Below are 19,281 nucleotides of genomic sequence, written 5' to 3' on the forward strand. Positions count from 1 at the left end.
TAAGAAGCCACTTAAAGCTATGGGATGGAACAGGAGGCTTTGCTTTCACTGGTTATGCTGTGGTAACTTCTGTACTTTGGAATACCTTCTCTCTGTTGGTAACTGGAAGTTCAGTGGACTTAATTCCAGTCCAGCATGATCACCCCTTAGGGCAGACTTGCAGAGCACATGCAGATGAGAGGTGCAGTAATGGCTCCGAGCAAATGTGATGATGAATAATCCCAGAATTCAAGATGGGGACTTAAGACTGTGCCTGGGTTCTGGGCTGAGGCTCCATGTCTTTAGCTGTGAGGGGACTTGGCCCCAAAGGTAAAGAGCAGAGCAGTGGGAGAAATGACACGTCAGTGCTTGGAGAGCAGCACTGGCTACAAGCAGCTTTTTATGATGGGCTTCCCAGCATTTCTAAGCACGCCATAGCACTCCTGTTTAAGTGACTCTGGAGGAAGAGCAGATGCTAATTTGTGTTTTGTTTTTCCCATTTCCTGAATAGGAACAAATAATCAGTCTTGTCAATCAAATCTGTGGAAAAGTATCTGGTAAAAATGGCAGCATTGAGAACTGTATCAGCAAGCCTACACCAAAAAGAGGACCTCGGAAGAGAGCGACAGTGGACGTGCCATCATCTAGGCTTTCATCCTCCAGTTCATCCAAAAGTGCTTCAAGTTAATCCTGAAGATGCCAACACTCTCATTTTGTCAATTTATATATATTTTTTGTAATTATTATACCATAGTTTGGAGTACTTGCTGTAGAATACAAGCTGTCTTTGCACTAGCTCTAAAGAAGATTTTCTTCTGGTTTTAGAGAACTAATTTTGTTTTAGCATTAAACTGTTGAATTTTTTTTTTTTTGTACTTAGACTAGATAGATACAGCAGTCTGATTTTTTTAAACTGCCGTATGTTCACTGTTTTAAAACCGGCAAGGGGCTGATAAAATATTAATTTGTATTGTCCCTATGGCTGAAAAAAATAAAAAGCCTTTTTGGTAACTGTGAAAAAAGGCTTTTAACCCATTTTTTGAATAGGTTAAAGTTTGATGTGTTTTATAATTTGTTCTCCGGTCATGTGAGCAGATTTTTCTAGAGAGAAAAGGGATAGGAGACAAAAACTTGAAAGAAATTGCTTTACTTTGGCTGTCTTTTATTCTGTCACAGCAAGATGAGTTTTGTAATTTTTTAAATTGGAGAATACACACTTTCTTTGGGAGGTTATGGCAGCTGAAGATGGACTTTGTTTCCTAACTGTAGGCAAAAGGAGGAGATTTGGAGTATGTTCTCTTTTACCAGCACATCACTATGCATCTGTTTTGAGGGGGAAAAAATAAAAAAAATAAAATAAAAAAAAATTTTAAAATGAAAAAAAAGTTAAAAAAAAGAGGAAAAACGACTGCCTGCCTTGAGGAGTTATGTGAGGGAAAACTGTGCCTGATTTCATTAGGAAATCCATTCTGTTATTTTTTGGTGCTGTTGGCTACTTTATCAAAAACCCTTCAATAGCATCCTTTAAAAAAAAAAAAAGATAAAGAAAAAAAGTGATTGAAGCCATAAGTGCTTCTTTTGTCATAGACGTGCAATCTTTCTAACATTCCATTTCCATTCCACTGCTGTTTTTCACACCTTTACACAGTCAAGCATTAATTTTGTTTTGAATTTGTTTCATTATTATGATCACATTTAGAGCCACTAGCAAGTCTGCATATTTCTTTTGAATGTGAAAATGCATTTGCTTTCATCTTGTCTATTTTTTCTCTTCATGTTGTAACAAAAAAAAAAAATCACACCTTTTGTACATATGCCTGTAAATTTTTTTAAATACTTGAGCCTTTTCTTGGGGTGGGGGGAGGGATGGCAGAGAGACAAGATGAAGAAAAGCCTTACGTTTCACTTTCTTCATCGGTTGGATTGGATGCTTACAGGGTTTTTCTTGTAACATTTATAAGTGCTGCTTACATCACTGAACAACAACAAAAAATAATAATGGAGTAGCTGTTGCCCTTTTCTGGTTGTGTGTACAGTATGTGTGGAATAAAAAAGGGAAAATGTTTTCACAAACTGTTTTGTTTCGTAATTGAATTCAACAATACCGTAGCTACCCATATTGCACTGAGCTTGCCAGTGGTGACTGTCAGGAAAGTCCTATAATACAATTTGTTGATTGTTGTTGCAGAAGACTGAACTGTTTTGGAATATTTAACAATAACATAAACAGAGTCAAGTGTTTTCAAATGTGGTTGTCTGGTTTTTATGGCCTTGCTGTGTACTTTTCCCTCTTGACAGTAAACTTCTGACTATGGCTTACAGTTTGACATTTAATTTATTAGCGCTGCTCTGCTCTCTTTCCTTGTAAGGAAAGACTTCATGTTGTTTATTGCCAGTTTTTTGTTTACTTTCCAGGTTTGTACTACGAGGTTTAATAAAAAAAACAAAACTTTTTTTGACATTTTGTCTGTCTTCTGGAAAGTGAGAGAGTAAAGGAAGCTCCTGCAAGATAAATTTCTTTTCAACAGCTGCCTTGTTGAATAGTAAATCTCTTAATTGTAGGTAAGGACCTTCCACCCTTCATTTCCCAGACAGGGCTCAGGAAACACTTTGTCAGCTAACAGGAGAATCCTTAAGGAAACTGGCCACTGCCCAGCTGGCAAGCAGGAAGGAGATATCCCCCTTCTCAGCCATTGGCTTTATGAGGGCAGGTCTTTGGAAAGGATCTACATCACAGCTCATCCTTTTACTTACACTGTTTCTGATTACATTCCTTCCCTCCGTGCAGAAAGAGCAGGAGCCAGGAGCCTTCTCAAAGGAGAGCAGATCCCTGAAAATAAGAGCATGAGACTTGACAAGCAACAGGCATTAGACATGGTCAGACCTCAAGTTCAGAGAGAAAAATGACTGCAGAGAAAACGGGAATGAGATGATGCCTCTAGGTCCTGAGGTTTCTAAAATACAGGCACTTAATTAACAATTAACTCAGGTTTATCTCCCTAGTGTAGTCAAACAGATGTTACCATGGAAAAGCACATTACATTGGTGCTCCTAATAACCACTTTTCTTCCTGAGTTAGGCTCCTCTGTTCACTTGTCATGGATAAAATACCTGTGTAATCAAGTAAAAGACATGGTTGGGATGGAAATTCTTTATTTTATCTTGAAAGAGGAGTAAGTACACAATGCTAAGATACCTGCTCCACAAGGAGTGCAACATTTCCATATGCATCTCTCCTCCTTCTCGGGTTCTTATTTTTTCCTTAACACCTATAACTAAGTTGGTCCTGAATAAGAAGTGTGAGAACAGTAGACACTGCTGCATTAGTAGACAAAGGCAGGAGGCAGACAGTAGGTAGTAAAGAGTAGAAAATAACTTTTCATTTTGGTTTGGATCCTAAATCTTCAGTTGCAGCAGCTGAAAACATGCAAGGAACAATTTGGGTTCAGTATTACACATCAACTCTTCAGTACTTCCAATCAGCCATTTAAAGGTTAGTGGTCAAAGTAACTTCTACCTTTCCCCTTAAATTCTCTTATACATAGTATATACAACAGTTTTACTGCTCCCCTGAGCCCCAAGACTACTGTTAAAGTGTGTGTGCTTTAGGCATAATTTTTTCTTTAAAAACCAACCTCCACATGACTGGCAATTTTGTAAAAAGGCAGTATTACTAAGTAAAAAGATCTGGCTGTTACGCTTGGTTAGCAAATTGTTACACAGGCAAGCTCTTCATTCACTTGTTCATTCATTCAGAAGTCATTCTTAAAGGATATGGTTTTAAGATTCAAATAGTTTGAGAGTCACTTTCATCACTGCCATCTGAAGCACCCTTTCTCTCAGTTACAGCAGCAAGGGCAGTGTCCACTTGAACCTCCTCTTCGTCCGACTGAACAACGGGGGACTCTCCTTCGCTCGCGTCCTGGCTGGCCGAGTCGGTGCAGGTCGAGGACAGGGAACAGAGCTTCTGCCGTAACTCCGACTGGCTCGGCACCTGGAGACTGATCTCGTTCACGTAGGTGTTGGAGTCGGGCCCTGAGAGGTGGAAAACAACAACAGCAACAGTCAAGCTCTGGCTCGGCAAGGGGATTGAGAAATCAACACATTAACATCAGCTCAGCACTGCTTAAGGAGTCACTTTCAGGCTGTTTTCCTTCTTTCCCAAGACACCAAGAGGAAAACCCCCCCAATAAACTCAGGGTAACAGAACTACACAAATTGGAAATTTAAAAGCAAACAAACAATTAGGAAGCAGGCAATAACAGCCATCACCAGTTTTGACTAAAAATGAAGATGCAAAAGCAAATCAAATTTAATTCAGCATGAAAGCAATTCTTTGGTAGAGCTGTACCACAGCTCAAGTGCACAGGAGTAGGATGTTAAGACTGCTTCCTCTATATCCTGTGCAAAAAAGACTTGTAACACAGTGCAACAGTGTTTGCTTGCAGTTTGAGAGTTCAGGTTTCAAATTAGATCCTCTTCCCTGGACCCTTCCAGACAGCAAAAAAGTTAAAATGAGGAAACATCTAGACACTTTCTATGTGATCTGCCAAAGAAAGCCCCTTTTTCCTTCTCTCCTATACCTAACAAGTGTTTCTCCGTAGTCAGAGCACCCAGCTTCAGCTGATGAGTAACTTTAGTGAGAAAATTCTCTTAAAAATTTTATTCAGAAGTTTCTCAGAAGGGTCAGATGAATATGAGCTACACCTTACCTCTGCTCAGACTGTTTGCACAGCAGTTCAAACCGCACTGCCTCTGCCTGCTCCTCAAGTACCTGAGTTATATTTTAATGCTAAAAATTTTAGAGAACCTGCCTTTGTGTGGTGTACACCAGCATGCATTAGATCAATTTAGACAAAGGAGGCTTTTTCAGGAGTGACAGAGCTAACTCAATTTTGCAGTTTAACTTGCTGTCATGAAATGTTGGGAAGCCAATGTCCATAAGCTGGCAATGTTTATAGCAAGGCAAATTTGAAAACATTTCAGGGTCTTGAGCTGATTCTCATTTTTACCAGTTATTTTAATAACTTACCTGTATTTTGTGGTGTTCAGGCCAATTGTCAAAAAACCTTGCCCTGACAACCCAGTTCTCTCTCCACTGACAGCAAAATTAAGAGTTACCTTTAAGCCAATCTCATTTTCTGAGTATGAAGACTATTGTATATTTGGTTTGATACTGGGGTGCCAGGTTCTTAAAACAAGCACAAAAATCCCTTAATCAGAGGAAAATAAAGTGTCTGGAACCACAAAAGCAAGATTCATGAGGCTTACACTGCAGTAAGGTTGCAGTGTTGGAACATTATTACAGCACAGGTACATTATATTGCAGTGTATGTCCATGTATAGACACTATAAATATATGCTGTAATAATTAGATTACAGCATAAAATAAAGACTATTTTTTTTCAAATGCTAATGCATTTATCTACTTAGTTAAAAAAGTAGTTTCTGCCCTTCCTTAGATAATCCAGCTGAGACTGTTTGCTGTGTTAAGACACAAAGCTTCTTGGTCCAACATCTGCCAAACAGCCAGCAAGGGGAAAACAGTCCTAGATTCTGCAATTACTGGCAAGCTCAAATGATAATCAGCTTTAATAATGCATGAAGTGGATACCTATCCAAAACCACCCATCTCAATTCAGTTTTTGCAATGAAACACAAAAACCTAAACCTATAGCAGTCAAGTGTGCCTTGACTATTTACCACAAGCTTTTCATGTTCACAGCAGGTGTTAATCACCTTTACATAGGGAGTACTGTAAGTACTTCCATAAAGAATCTGCATTTTTAGAAGATATCAAAAGGACCTTTAAAGGAGCTTCATCTCCTCTCCCACAAGAAAAATAATTTCAGCTCTTTTGAGGAAAGGCATTTTACCACTTAAGTTTTTAACTGGGAAAACACTTCCATGGTACGTAAAAGATCCAGTATTGACACACTAATTCTCAGTGTAGAAGACCTTGCATTACTCAACTGGTCCAAGTTTGACAAGCAACATTCTGGACAAACTCTTAAAAAATCAGTATTAAAAATAAAAGCCTAAATACTGCAAGCTTTCTCTTGATGTTTGTCAAAATGTCCTCTATTAACTATATTGGGAAAAACGCCCCTCAAGCCAGTATGTAACACATCACCTATCCAGACTGTGAACAACAGGGAGCTGCAGTAAGAAAAATGAGATTGTCTGGAACTATCACACAGTTTTGCAGCAACTCCCTTGTACAGGAACTAAATGTTAATGTTTCGAGAAGCACTAATGCAGAACAGTCAATCTGCATCAAGTGTGATGTTTTATGAGATAACATCACCCATTATAAAAGGGAGCAGTTCTGGTGGTGTATCACTGTCTCTAAGCAGGCTGTCACTACAGGTACCATACCCAGCATGGGAGACAGCACATTATTGTCTTCGCTTCCTGAGTTTAAAAAGACGTCAAGTGCTTCCTGGTCAGACATGTCCATCAGGTCCATCTGCTCCAGCATGTCCACATTCACCTCCATGGAAGACATACTTCCAATGGGTTCTGCAGGAGAAACAGCACAATGAGCAAACTGACCATCAGCTACACGAGGTTATGGCCTACCAAGGCTCCAGAGGCTGCTCCAGTTGTCTCCAGCAGCAATAATAAAACTTAGGAATGGAAGGAGCCCGCCCACAGGAGCTGCTCAGCAGCAACCTTAGCCCAAATCCAAGAGCACTCTGTGCAATCTTTGTTGTGAAACTAACATCCATTACTGCTTTTGTAAACCGAAACATTTTTAGCAGCAGTATTTATAGCCATAACCTTCTCAGAAATAAGCTGAGATGGGACTCAGGCACAAGGATTGAAATTTTCCATTTTGGAACACTCCTTTTCAATTTTCTCAACCAGAAGTCTTTTTAGAGAAAAGCAAACACATTTAAGGACACAGTCAGTAAATGTCAATATACATGGGCCATAGAAATTCAGAAACCAGGATTAATATTAACAGAGAGCATTGTTCTTCTCTCAGTTAATCTAAGAAATGACAGTAGTCTGTAAAACCCAGGCTCATGCCCAGTATCTTCTCCCAGCATGAGTATTTCACATTACTAATTACTTGAGCAAATTACTTATTACTGTCAATACAGTACTGACAATTTCTAAGGGAGGTAAATACTTGGATGAACATCTTCCTTGAACAGCAAAACATGCAAGGAGAAAACAAGTAATTTCAGGGCCACTCAGACTTAAGTCCACCTACTGCATAGCATCAAATTATTACAATGAACAGTTTACTTGTTTAAAAAAATGTAACAATTACATTATTGAAAGCCTTCATAGGTAAACTGAGATTAAATTCAGTAATTTGACTGGGAGGTTTTTTTTTTTTTAAAATATGATATAGCTCTGCACTTTTACATGTACTTCAGGTCCAAATCTTTCATTAAAACAGCTTCTTTGATACACTCAGGCTCCACATTATCCTAAAAAGCTGAAGTTCCAAATGTTAGGCAGCCTAACACTCTAACAGACCTGTATGTCCAGTACTAGCCCATGACAATGTCCACTTTTAGTCTACAAGGCAACCTATAACAGAAAGCAGGGGACTCAAACTAAGTTCCTCCCCTGACCATGAATTTAGACTTACATATCACATATCCCACCTCTCCTTAGCCACCCATGCAGAGCATCTTGCAGATGAGTATTTATAGCATTGATGCAGAGAAATGGAAACCTTGGACTGTATTTCCCACTCTGACATTACAAATGATAGCAGAACTGCACTTGAAGCAGGGGCAGAATATCTACATTTTTTCCTGCCACATGAATACCTAATTTCCCACTGGCTTCCTTACCAGTCCAACAATCCCTGCATTTTGGCCTAACAGATGGAAACCTCCCACACAGAATTCCCTGTAATATCTGGCATTCTTGTGCTTTAACCAGTCCACAGATGCCATACTTCTGTCATTTGATAATAAGGAGAGCTCTTAATGTGACCTCCTGTGTCCTAACCACAGCCAGTGGGGATAGCTGCCACCTGGGAACTGCCTGGAAATGCTATACTGAACTTTTCTCTGCACTTTGCAAAATTTTCTGAGGCATCTCCTTGCCGAATGACAATCCCAGGCTTTGGAACTCCAGTGGACAAAGCAGCTGTCTCCACCCATATTTTTACATAGATGCACTCTTCAGCTGCAGAGAAAAACGCTGTTCCAGATGCAGTTCAGCGCTCTGCATCCCCTCAGACAAGGAGCAGAGCCTGACTAATCTTCCAAGGTATCCCAGTAGCCCTGGGACACAAAAAAGGCTTATGTGAAGTTCCAGTTCTACTGAGGAAGAATTTGGGCATTTTTGCTGTGCTTTCTCTGTAAGCACAGCTGGCTCTGCCTGCTCAACAATGCTCTCCAAGGTGGGAGTTTGTGCAAAAGGGATTCTACAACTTGCCTCTCCTCTCTGCTATCTGCAAGTATCCTGTGGAAAGGTATTGCTCCATGTCCTGCTGGAAGGCTTCTTCAAAGAACTTCTGGCGCTCCTTCAGCTTCATCTGCTGGGTGTGCTCCATGTCCAAAACCTTCTGTGCATGTTCAGCATCGAGTTCAGCTGAGCATAAAACAAACAGAAAATTCAAATATTGCAGGTGTATCCCCCACTATCAGCCTTTAAAACCTACAGAACCAGTTGAATAAATTCTGACAGACTGTTACTGCAATAAAAGGAGCTCTCTGTCCTTTGCAGCTGTATTTTAAACCAGGATGGGAATCCCATATTAGGCAGCATAACCTTCACATTAAAGTGATGTCAGAACCATTTATCTTGAGGCAAGATGCAAACTTCCAGGGCTGTATAAAAAGGAACACCTGAGAGCACTGTCCATCAACAACTGGGATTTCAGAATCCTGCCTAAAGAACCTGAGGTAATGATACTTCTGCAGTCATATGCATTTAATGCACACAAAAGCAACACTTTTCATTTGAATATTGCTGCACATTTCCACCACAATGCAGGTGGCAAGGTACATATATGTACTTCTATGTACATACATATAAATACACATGCACGACATACGTGTGTGTGTGTGCATGTGTGCCTGAGATTCTGGTTTTGCCAGCCCCCAGACAGAATGTAAAAATTCCATGAGGAATCCTACATGTACATGCTGCAAAGGAAATACTAGACAGAATTAGGAAATGTTAGACAGAGTATCATTAGAGGAACTCCTTCCCCTCTGTTTTGCTCCACACTGGACAAAGGGGAAAAGAATTAGGCTGTTTATTGCAGAATAACGTCTTCTAGAATAAAAATATGTAATTGCTATTGAAGCACTGACTGCAGCCAGACTGTTAGAACATGCGTCAGAAAAACTGCTTTTTAGAAGGAATATATAACCTGGAACCCTTTTCCCAGAGTTCTCTGTTCACTTTTCTGGTGTCATGAGTGCTCTGCTTACAATAAAAAAGGAATTTTCCAGGGCTGAGCTGGAAGGGACGGGGGTGGCGAGAAGAGCTGCTCGTCTGTTCCGTTCTGCCCATTAGGGAAAGTTCCAGCTCCAACAAATACCACTGGGTGAAAAATGTCCAAGCTTTCACATGCCAGACAGACACAGCTGGAATATGGCATCCACATGGATAAATGCTGAGGGCACATGAGGTTTTCTAGGACAAGCACTGTGTCAGTATTCCAGGAAAAATGTATGTTAATGATATTCTACAACACGGACATTCATTAAAAGCATTTACTATCATGGAGATTAATGCCCAAATGCACAACATGTTTTATTAAACCAAGAAAAACATCAGAGAGCAGTTAATTCACTCTGTTGCCTGCATCAAGGTCACAGATCATACACAGAAGCAACTGAACTGTGGCTGATGCCAAAAGAAGCCAAGAAAACTGGACTGACACACCAGATATTCATTAAAACATCAGTAAATAAGCAGAAATCTCTTTCTTAAAGGAGATTTCAGAAGCAAAACATCAGTGTATAAAAGGAATGCATCTTCCCTGAAGGCAACATGTCTTTATTATCAATTACACTGTGGTGTACGATGACTCTGTGTCCCCTGGAGCAACTCCTTTACTGCAGTCCTGGATGATGAGCAATTATTAATAACATTGTCTATGATGCAGAAATGCTATTCAATTGTAATAATAAAAGCCAGAGGCTCTCACAGACAATGGGAATTTTCTGTCTCTCTCATAATATAGTCTGACAGTTTTGCACTCTAGATTGGTAATTCAGGATATTTTTAACCCCAAAACAGAGACGGCATCCAAGTGACACTTGATACAATCTCTTTCTTGACACTGAGCTCTTTGTTTTTAAATTTTGCCTAAAATGTCCAGAAAACTGTTGAAACTGTCACTGGCCAGAGCTGAATGGCAACAGCTGCCTGCTGTGCTGGCATGTTCCACAGGAAACTGTAAACACACGAGCTGCAGAACTGTCACAGACTTGCTCTCCAAAGTCAGATAGAGAGTTAACATCTAGAACCTTGCTGCACGATTTCACGCCCTGCCAGGTGTAGTAAGAGGTGCTTGGCTAAGCAAAACCAAACTGCTGCATTTGGGTTTTCTGTTTGTTGTCAGAAATGCTAAGGATGTGAGGTGCAGCCAACCTCAAACATGAAACCAAAGAAAACAGGTGCATTGTTTCTTTCACAGAGCTACTCAGAATTATGTTTTCCCTAAGCCAAGTGTAGTTTATAAAACACTGAAGAGAGACAGAACCAAAGGAGTTCCAAGAAAGACAAGAGTATCATCCATATGCCATCATACACTGCTCATATGAATTCCTCCCAGGATGCAAACTGAGACTTGGCACACTTAAAATACTATTGTATTTTTCCTTTCACCCTAAAACTGTACTTTTCAATTAGCAATGGCACCTATTTCTCTAGCACACTGTGCACAGAAAAGAAAAAAAGACAGGCTACACAGAAAATGCTAATGCACAATTAGATGCAGACATACAGGAGTTGCCACAATAACCCAAATAAAAGATGACTAATTCCCCCACCAGCTATGACTTTTAAGAGAACAGACACTAACATTTTTTTCCTAAAACAGTGAACACTCGACAGCCTTCTGCACCACACCCAGGAACAGCCCCACAGCTCACCCCGCTCGCCTCAAGGTACAGCCCACAGCCTGTCTCCCCTGCCCCTTATCTTCAGTGTTTGAACCACACACCAGGAGAACCCAAAGGAACAAATGACATTAGCTTGTAACCATACAGCTCAAGTGTAGAGGACACCATTTCCTGCTATCACTCCTAGGCCTGGCTGACACTTCCTACAAATTAAAATTCTGCTGCAGTACCCAAATTCTATGCAACCAAAGTGACCATTTAATGCTTTAATCTAAAACATTTTCCAGCTAATCTAAAACATTTTCCAGCTATGCACAACAGATTTCCCAAATAAGTTGGAAGACTGACTTAAAAAAAAAATTAAAATTAAAAAAAAAAATCAGCAACTGAAAACACTGGCTGTTTACATGGCTAGCACATCCCTTTCCTACAGGAAAGATGCCAAATTGTCCAAATGGATGGTTTTTTGGTGCTTTCATACACAACCAGCTTACTTCCCTTCAATTAATTTATTATGTAACTTTACATCTCATGTGATGTAGAACCCATAAATGCATCTGGTCTAAAGAGAGACAGACAGAGAGAACAGAAAAAAATGCCCCTTTTTCCTCCCTCTACAGTTCATTTGCTTTTTGTAGACTCATCCAACCAGACCATAAAATGAATGCACGCATTCTTTGTGGGTTTTCTTTTGCTTTTGCTACAGATATCAAACCTTCAAGCAGCCCTTCACTGAACTCACTGCTGGTTTTTGATGTTCCTCCTGTGCTGGGAGAGCTTGAAATTGGCCACGGCATGAAGACACTCTGGGTAGAGGATAATTCCTTCCCTTGAATTCCTGGCCATGTTCCCGTTCACACGGCCCAGGGTGCTGTGGCCTTGCCTGCTGCCAGATGTGCCAGATGGGACCCCCAGGGCTTTTCCATGGAGCCAGGGTCATCTCCAAGCCTGGTGGCAGAGCCCTCCATCTTCTCCTCTGGGATAGAGCTCTGGCTTCTGGTCCCACCGCCAGGTAGGGAATGACCCCCAAAGCACCAGGCTCCCACCCAGCCGGTCATTTGTCCACCCTGCTGCCATCCATCCAGGCTGTAACATCATCACTGGGCAGCGGGAGCACCGTGTGAGATTGTCACAGCCTATCAGCAGGCTGGCTACTCACTGAGCAACCAAAATCCTTCGAAAATCAGAACAGTAAAATCATAAAAGCAGAAAATGGAAGGCAGACAGCCAAGCAGCTTTCTGGGTGCGTTATGACTTAGCAACCTCTACTGCAAACTGCCTCGTTACAGACCTTTTCAACTAAAAATGTCAAAAGAAGACAAGACACCAGGGAGTGCTTCAAAGGATGCAGTTTCCCTCAAAAATGTTTAAATTATTCTTGACAGAATTTAGAATACATGCTGATGCTATAAAGGAGGATGTGCAGAGCACTCTTGCACTATAGTCTGCCGACAGGTGGGGAGAGTCTGTTGGCAAAATTCAAGGGAAAAAAAGCAGAATAAGGAATCTAGGTGCACACAGTCTTTCTTCCACAGAAGAGTGAAAGGACTACAAGTCCTAGGTGTTTTTAAACTCTAATTTAATAGTCTCTTTACAAAGCAATTTGGTTTTACTAAATATATATTCAAATATTACAATAAAAAAAACTAAGTCCTGATTCACTAGTGTGAAGTCAGGATTTAGTTCAATAACAGAAAGATCATCTGTGTCTGAAAAAAACCCCACTGTTCCAAATGAGATTTACTGTCTGCCAACTCTCAAAAGCCTGCACTTTCATGAAGGAATGTTTTACTAAAATTAATTAAATCCAAAAAAATCAGTCATTAAAAATGACTGTATGTACTTCTTGATAATACCTATTAAAAATTTTCTTAAAAAAAAAATCTTACTAGAAATCCTTGGAATATAGAGGATAAGCCTAAATAAATATCAGAACAAACCACAGAAAATAGGTGCCTGTATACGGCAGGATTCCAGTTACTAATGCAGCACCTGGAGGAAGAGGAGGCAGCTTCCAACCAATGTGACAGGAAACAGCTTGGGAAAAGGTTTCCACAGAACTCCAACCTTTATCCGGCTACCAGGAAATCTTCATAGTTAAGAGACACTAAAAATATGCTCCACCAAAGAGCAAATGCACAAATTGAGTCCTAAAAATGTAAAATCATCTAGGATTAAAAAAAAAAAAATTAAATTAAAATTTGTGATTAAAAATATGCCTGGCTGAGGAGACTGCTCTGCAAGGTGACCCGCTCCATAATGGAGTCTCATTTTAGAACTAGATTTGCTGTGGTCCATAAATTTTTGCCCAGCTCATTTGTCATTAAAAACATCCCAAAACCTGAGTGCATTTGCCTATTTCTTAATTTTTTTAAAAAAATAGGAGTAGACAATTTTTTATGCTGCAAATGTGGTAAGCAGGAATGACTTTAGAATAGTTTTAATTGGTTTTAACTATAGTCAAAATGACCATGGATATACTGTTCTTCAGCAGATTAAGGGTGGGGGCTTTTCCACACTTGCTTCATGTCATGCAAAGCATGGACATGTTACAGCAAAAGCTTTGGAGGGGGATTCTCTCCTTCAGGCACATGCCTGACTGCTCCTGGGTTAAATCTGCAATCCACCATCTCCCACTTTTCTGGTACAATGTCCTTTATGGTCATGGGTGTTCAATGACAACATGTGTCTTTCTTGAAGACAGAATTTAGCAAGGTGACATCAGTGCGATGTGAGTACCACAAACCTTCCTCAGCTTACACCAGGACAGGCTCTCTTAGCAAGCATGTCTTCTCCCTCCCTGATTTATTCTTTAGTCAGATTCCTACCCAAGTGAAAGAGAATAAAAAGTGACTTGCAAGGGAAGGATGGAAGGATAACATCAAGCTGAACCTTTGTGCAAAAAGTAACAACAACAAAAAAAAAGGCAGCAAGCTTCACACCCTTTTTTCCTGCCTCCCTATAAACCCACCATCTAAAGTATGTAAGAAAAAGAATTCAGTTAGTGAGCTGCAAAATACGTATTTCCACTATAAATAAATCTGACAAGGTCACATGTACCTTCAGTACATTGAAGTTTATTTGTGAAGATGATCTGGCTTTAAAATTTAGCCACACACTGATGAAAAATCCCACTATTACAGAAATTGTACCTGAAAACAGCTCAAATGATTCAGCACAATTCTACTGTCATGAAATGCAGTATTTTATGCATATGCTCTCCAATTACTGTTTTTTCAGCCTTACCTCAAAAATACGTATTTTCAAATGGAAAAAACTAATCGATAGCAAATCTAAACCCAAAGTACTTAAAATACAAACCACGGCACTGCAGCATTCTATTCATGTTTCCAGTGGTCCATGAAACTGTCCCAAATAAGATTAATAACATCCCATTGTGCGAGTACAAATTGATCTATCGAACAATTTAATGACTATTTTCCATTCCAAAAAGATAACCACTCTTGCTTTGGAATTGGAAGGCTTTCAAAGACAGGCAAGTATCTTCTGCTGCTACAAGAAAAGTGCCAGTCTTAACCTTTGCACAGCTGTGAGCTATTTGCCTTCCAGATCAAATTATGTGCATGTGCAGACACGTAAATTAATGATGAGATACTGTTCTGCTGTCACAACACATTGTGCACAGGTTGAAAACACAGGTTCCACGACATGGCAAACCAGTTGGCAGGTATCAGCTTTTACTTGTCCCTACAAATAACACCCAGCTCCAAACTCCTGCTGCAGTGGAACTACTCTTCACCCACACTCTACCCATTTCAGAACCACACCACTGAGTGCTGAACTAAATCCTGCCTCAAAAAGTGAAGGCAAAGCAATGTTTGCCTTCTTTCCCAATAACTAAAACAAAATAAGGGTTTCACTCCATAAACTGCTTTCAGAATAACCAGTTTTCTGACAGAACATGCAATTTCTACCCCTCTCTTCGGAGGGAGGGCTAGATCCTGTCAAACAGTCCTAGAGGCCTTCAGAGCCAAAAGGAATTTGGAGGAGCTGCAGAGTTATAGTCTCAATACAGTTCAGTCTAACCTCACTTACTTTACATTGACAGTGAAATATTTTAGACATGAGGAGGGATTTTGGTTTTTTGGAAGACATACTTTAATACAAGTCTTAGGCTAACATGACCAATACCTGCTAAATCAGAACAGGGGAGGAAAAAAGAAAGAAAAAACCTGCCTTTTACAAAACAATCACACAACTGTAACTAGTTGAGAGAGAATTTGATTTTTTCATGCTTGGTAAAGCATTCCGTATTTATTATGTAGACTATATTTGGTAACAGATCATAGAAACATATCACAGAATCACAAAATGAATTCTAGATAAAATAATTGAGCTGGAAGGGACCTCAGGCATCATTTAGTTCCAACCCGCTGCCACAACCTTCCACTAGACCAGGTTACTAAGAGCTCCATCCAACCTGGATGGACACTTCAAGGGATAGGCATTTGCAACGTCCCTGGGCAACCTGCTCCAGTGTCTCACCACCCTTGCAGTAAAGAATTTTTCCCTAATATCAAATCCAAACCTACTCTCTTTCCATTTGAATCTACTGCTCCTTGTCCTGTCACTACATACTCTTGTAAAAAGTCACTCCTCATCTTTCTTGCCTTGTCTTTCCCGTTGGCTCCCTCCAGGTACTGGAAGGCCACAATTAGGTCACCCCAAGCTTTTCCAAGCTGCACAATCCCGATTCTATCCATCTTTCCTAGTAGGGGAGGTGCTCCATCCCTCTAATCTTGGTGGTCGCTTCTGGACTTGCAATTTCTTTCCTTCTTTCTATTTTAAGGTAATTCACAGGTGAGAAACTGTACAAATTAAACTAAATATTCACATAGTCAAAACTGCAGGAGCACCAGTGAAATAACACTCCCACAGGTAGAAGAAGCCTTATTTGTTTATGTCAAAACTTCAGATGTGAAAATATTTTAAAAAGACCATAAGCCAGTCATTATATCAGTAGCGCACACAACATGCTTGAAATATTTATTTTTTCTGGACAACTCAGTCTATTTCCTATTCAACTTCTGTCAAAACAATTTCTCCAATGCAAGCAAAAAAATTTGCTATTCATTCATGCAATTAATGCTGAGCTTATTTCTTAGAAAAAGAACCATTAGATTACAAATCTAGTCCGTTCAACACTCTTTGATTAACATCCCAAATGAATCACACTACAGATTTTCTTTAGAAATCCTAGTGACGAGCAAACACTTTTGTTTGATATCATTAGTGAAACAATATCTGAAATAGCATTCCCTCTAACAAACCCGCATCTAGGAGCATCCAAACACGAGGGGATTCATTTGCTAACAGACAGCTATTAGAAATGTGTTACCAGCTGAAGAATTTTAAATTACATGCAGTCTTCCATATTCATTACACATGGAGTATGAGTTAAGACAGACAAGATTATTTTAAAAATTCATATTTATTCTCAAATGCAAAGCAAAGATGCCATCATTCTTTTTAAAAAAGGAACATATACCAGTGTTATTTGCGAGTAAAGCCAATTTGCAACATTAGCAATGGAATGTCTTTTCCATACTTTTTATAACACTGTAAGACAGATCTCTTCAAGCTACATTATAACAGTCTCTTATAAAAGTGTTTTTCAATCAATGGGTTGCTTTTAAATTCAGCCAATTGGACAGTAACAATTATATGGGCACAATAAAAGGAAGACAATCAAAACAAAAAATGTACTACATTTCAAACAGAACAATCTGGCTGCACATAAAGCCATATTTTCAGAATATATGACTATATTTTCACAGTTAAAATTCCTAATTTTCTGCTATGGAAAGGCATTATATAGCAAAAAACAGGGCATCTGACATTGAATGCAGAAATATGCACAGTGTGTTTTTTCCACTGAACATTCTTACCTTTAAAATTAAAATGTGAAAAACAGTTTAGTTAGCACATGGGCTGTGATTCAGAGGTAAGGCAATATTCAGAGTGTCAGTTCTAAGGAAAGGACATTGAGTTTTAAATTTTAATGAAACCTTTTAAGCTTTCTCCTATGCATCTAGTTTTCATATACTCACAGCCAATTACACTTGCTTTTTCATTTTTTACAGAATATTAAATGGTCTATAGCTGAGAAATAACAGACCGTAACAAAAAAGCAGCCCTGACAGAACTTCCAACTTGCAAAATATTAGCTATCATTAAACAGACCAATTGAAAGAATAAATTTCTTTTGATAAACTTGAAAAATATTTGTGATTGATCTTTTGAAGGAGAAAGAAAAAGTCTTGAAAGATTATCTGCTCCCACTGGCTTGCTGACTTATTTCTGTGCCATCCTCCAAAGTGTTCAAACTTGCAACACTGAAGGTAGACTAAAGGTCATCTTTATCTACAGCCAAAGCCCTTCCGTATTTTTACTGCCAATTCAGAACAGTTTTTGCAACTTTGACATGTCTGTTTGCTTCCTAAAGGATTTAAGAGCAAACCTTGAGGAGCAAACCATACAACATGGAGCACACGGGAAGAAAACCAAAACCCTTCCTTCTTCACAGTTTGTAAAGCACAACAGGAAAGTGCATGGCTGCATTCACTTTCTTCTTTTGTTCAACCCTGAGCAATGATCTAGATCTCCCAGGATTTCATCTGGTTGCCAACATTTGATAAGAAGGGAAGCTACCAGGTCTCAACATAGCAGTAGTTTTCAGATTTTTCCCTCTCATATTCAAGTTTTACCATGCTTTTTCTTTAAAGACAACCAGACTAAACTAGTGCATCACTGTTGGCAAAGTCAAGGCAGACCACCACTCAACCAAACAATAAACCTGATTTTTTGGTACTAGATCAAACTGGTACTGCCACACTGAAGAAGCACTGGTGGCTGGGAACAAAAACAATTCTTCTAGATCCAACAGTTATGAACAAGAACCTTCTGGAGGTGTGTGTGTGTTTCACTGTTTTTATGGAGGATCAGTCATCATCTGTCTTCCTGAAGCTGCCATAGAAGTGGCAACAGATGCAAAACCAAGAGCTACCACATTGCCAGGTCCAGCTAAAGCCATAACTGCAACCATGTTCACTCAAAATTATTTTTGCTGTTTAGTCATGAATTTATCAATGGCAGCACTAGGCACAAATCAACAGTGTAATTTTAAACTTGTGCTTATTCTGGTTTAGTTTGCAGTAACAGATAAATTGATTACAAAATTTGCTATTCAAATCAAACTGATTTAAAGAAGGACATCATTAATATTTCAAGTACTGCAGTAGACTGGTTTAAAGGTAGTACGAAAATTAGCAGGTCTTTTCTCATGTGTGCCTTATCTAAGATCTTAACATCATTAGGTTAATAGATTATCTTAAATAATACATAGAAATTAATAGACTAATGGAAATAATTAGAGTAATTTATTAGCATTAAATACATCTAAACAAGCTGTCCACTGGTTAACATACCTAACCAGGTCACCTGAACCCTCAAAGGAAGAGCACAATTAATAGCTAAGACTTTTGTCTTATTTGATACTCAGTTTTTCACCCGCTTTTTATTGGGAGGAATTGTTACCACTAAAACAGGACAAGAATTCCTAGGTCTCTCAGTTGCTTGACCCAACACTCAATGAATATATGCAACAAAAAGAGAGACACCCATGCAGCAAGGGAGAGGGTGGAGCAGGTGGGCGATGTTGCTGATGCTTCAGTGGAGCATTAAACATGAGAAATATGAAAGGAAAGGAGATACAAAGGAAGAGAAATGACAATAGGGCAGAGGGAGAGGAGAAGGGCAACTGACAGATTGTTCAAAAGAGGTTACAAATGAGATATGATCCTTCATCTTGGATTTCTCCAGCCTGGTAGAGATTAAACAAGTTGTGGGGAGAAAAAACAGTACTAACTGGGAGGAAGACATTTAAAAGAGGCAGAGAAGGCTTTGCCTTATTGAAACCAAACACCACAAACAAAAGCCAGTACAATAAAACTGACCCTACTGAAGCTACTCTGACAGAAAAAATCCCAAGAGGCTGCAGGAACAATTGGGTCTGAGTGAGGAAGCACATCCTGCTTTGTGACCATCAGTGACTAAACCCTATGCCTACTGTGAAAATGACCTGACAGATGACACCTAGGATACAGTATCTTATTTGAGCAAACAAAGAAAATCCACCTAAAGGATGCACAGACATCAAAGTGACAGTGAGGAGTGAATAAAAAGCAGAAATTCAGGAAGCTGATAAAAGCACTTACAAGGGGGAAGG

At 39.5% G+C, this 19,281-nt stretch overlaps 2 protein-coding genes across 7 annotated transcripts in view; one reads left to right on the plus strand and one right to left on the minus strand.

Moving 5' to 3' along the window:
* The window catches only part of JARID2 (jumonji and AT-rich interaction domain containing 2), a 213,606-nt gene extending 211,168 nt beyond the window's left edge, over positions 1–2,438 (plus strand). For all 3 annotated transcript variants that reach the window (XM_018918494.3, XM_050971579.1, XM_050971578.1), the window contains one exon: positions 491–2,438. In XM_018918494.3, coding sequence (XP_018774039.1) covers positions 491–667 — 177 coding nt within the window. In that variant the 3' untranslated portion in view covers positions 668–2,438. The remainder of the gene's footprint in view (positions 1–490) is intronic.
* Positions 2,439–3,115: 677 nt separating this feature from the next.
* Positions 3,116–19,281, minus strand: part of DTNBP1 (dystrobrevin binding protein 1) — a 63,341-nt gene continuing 47,175 nt past the window's right edge. For all 4 annotated transcript variants that reach the window (XM_018918685.3, XM_009085296.4, XM_050971580.1 and 1 more), the window contains 3 exons: positions 8,389–8,544; positions 6,358–6,501; positions 3,116–4,014 (listed from right to left, as the gene is read on the minus strand). In XM_018918685.3, the coding sequence (XP_018774230.1) occupies positions 3,767–4,014; positions 6,358–6,501; positions 8,389–8,544 (548 nt within the window). In that variant the 3' untranslated portion in view covers positions 3,116–3,766. The remainder of the gene's footprint in view (positions 4,015–6,357; positions 6,502–8,388; positions 8,545–19,281) is intronic.

The sequence above is a fragment of the Serinus canaria genome, chromosome 2 (genome assembly GCF_022539315.1).
Source record: "Serinus canaria isolate serCan28SL12 chromosome 2, serCan2020, whole genome shotgun sequence".
Lineage (NCBI taxonomy): Eukaryota > Metazoa > Chordata > Aves > Passeriformes > Fringillidae > Serinus > Serinus canaria.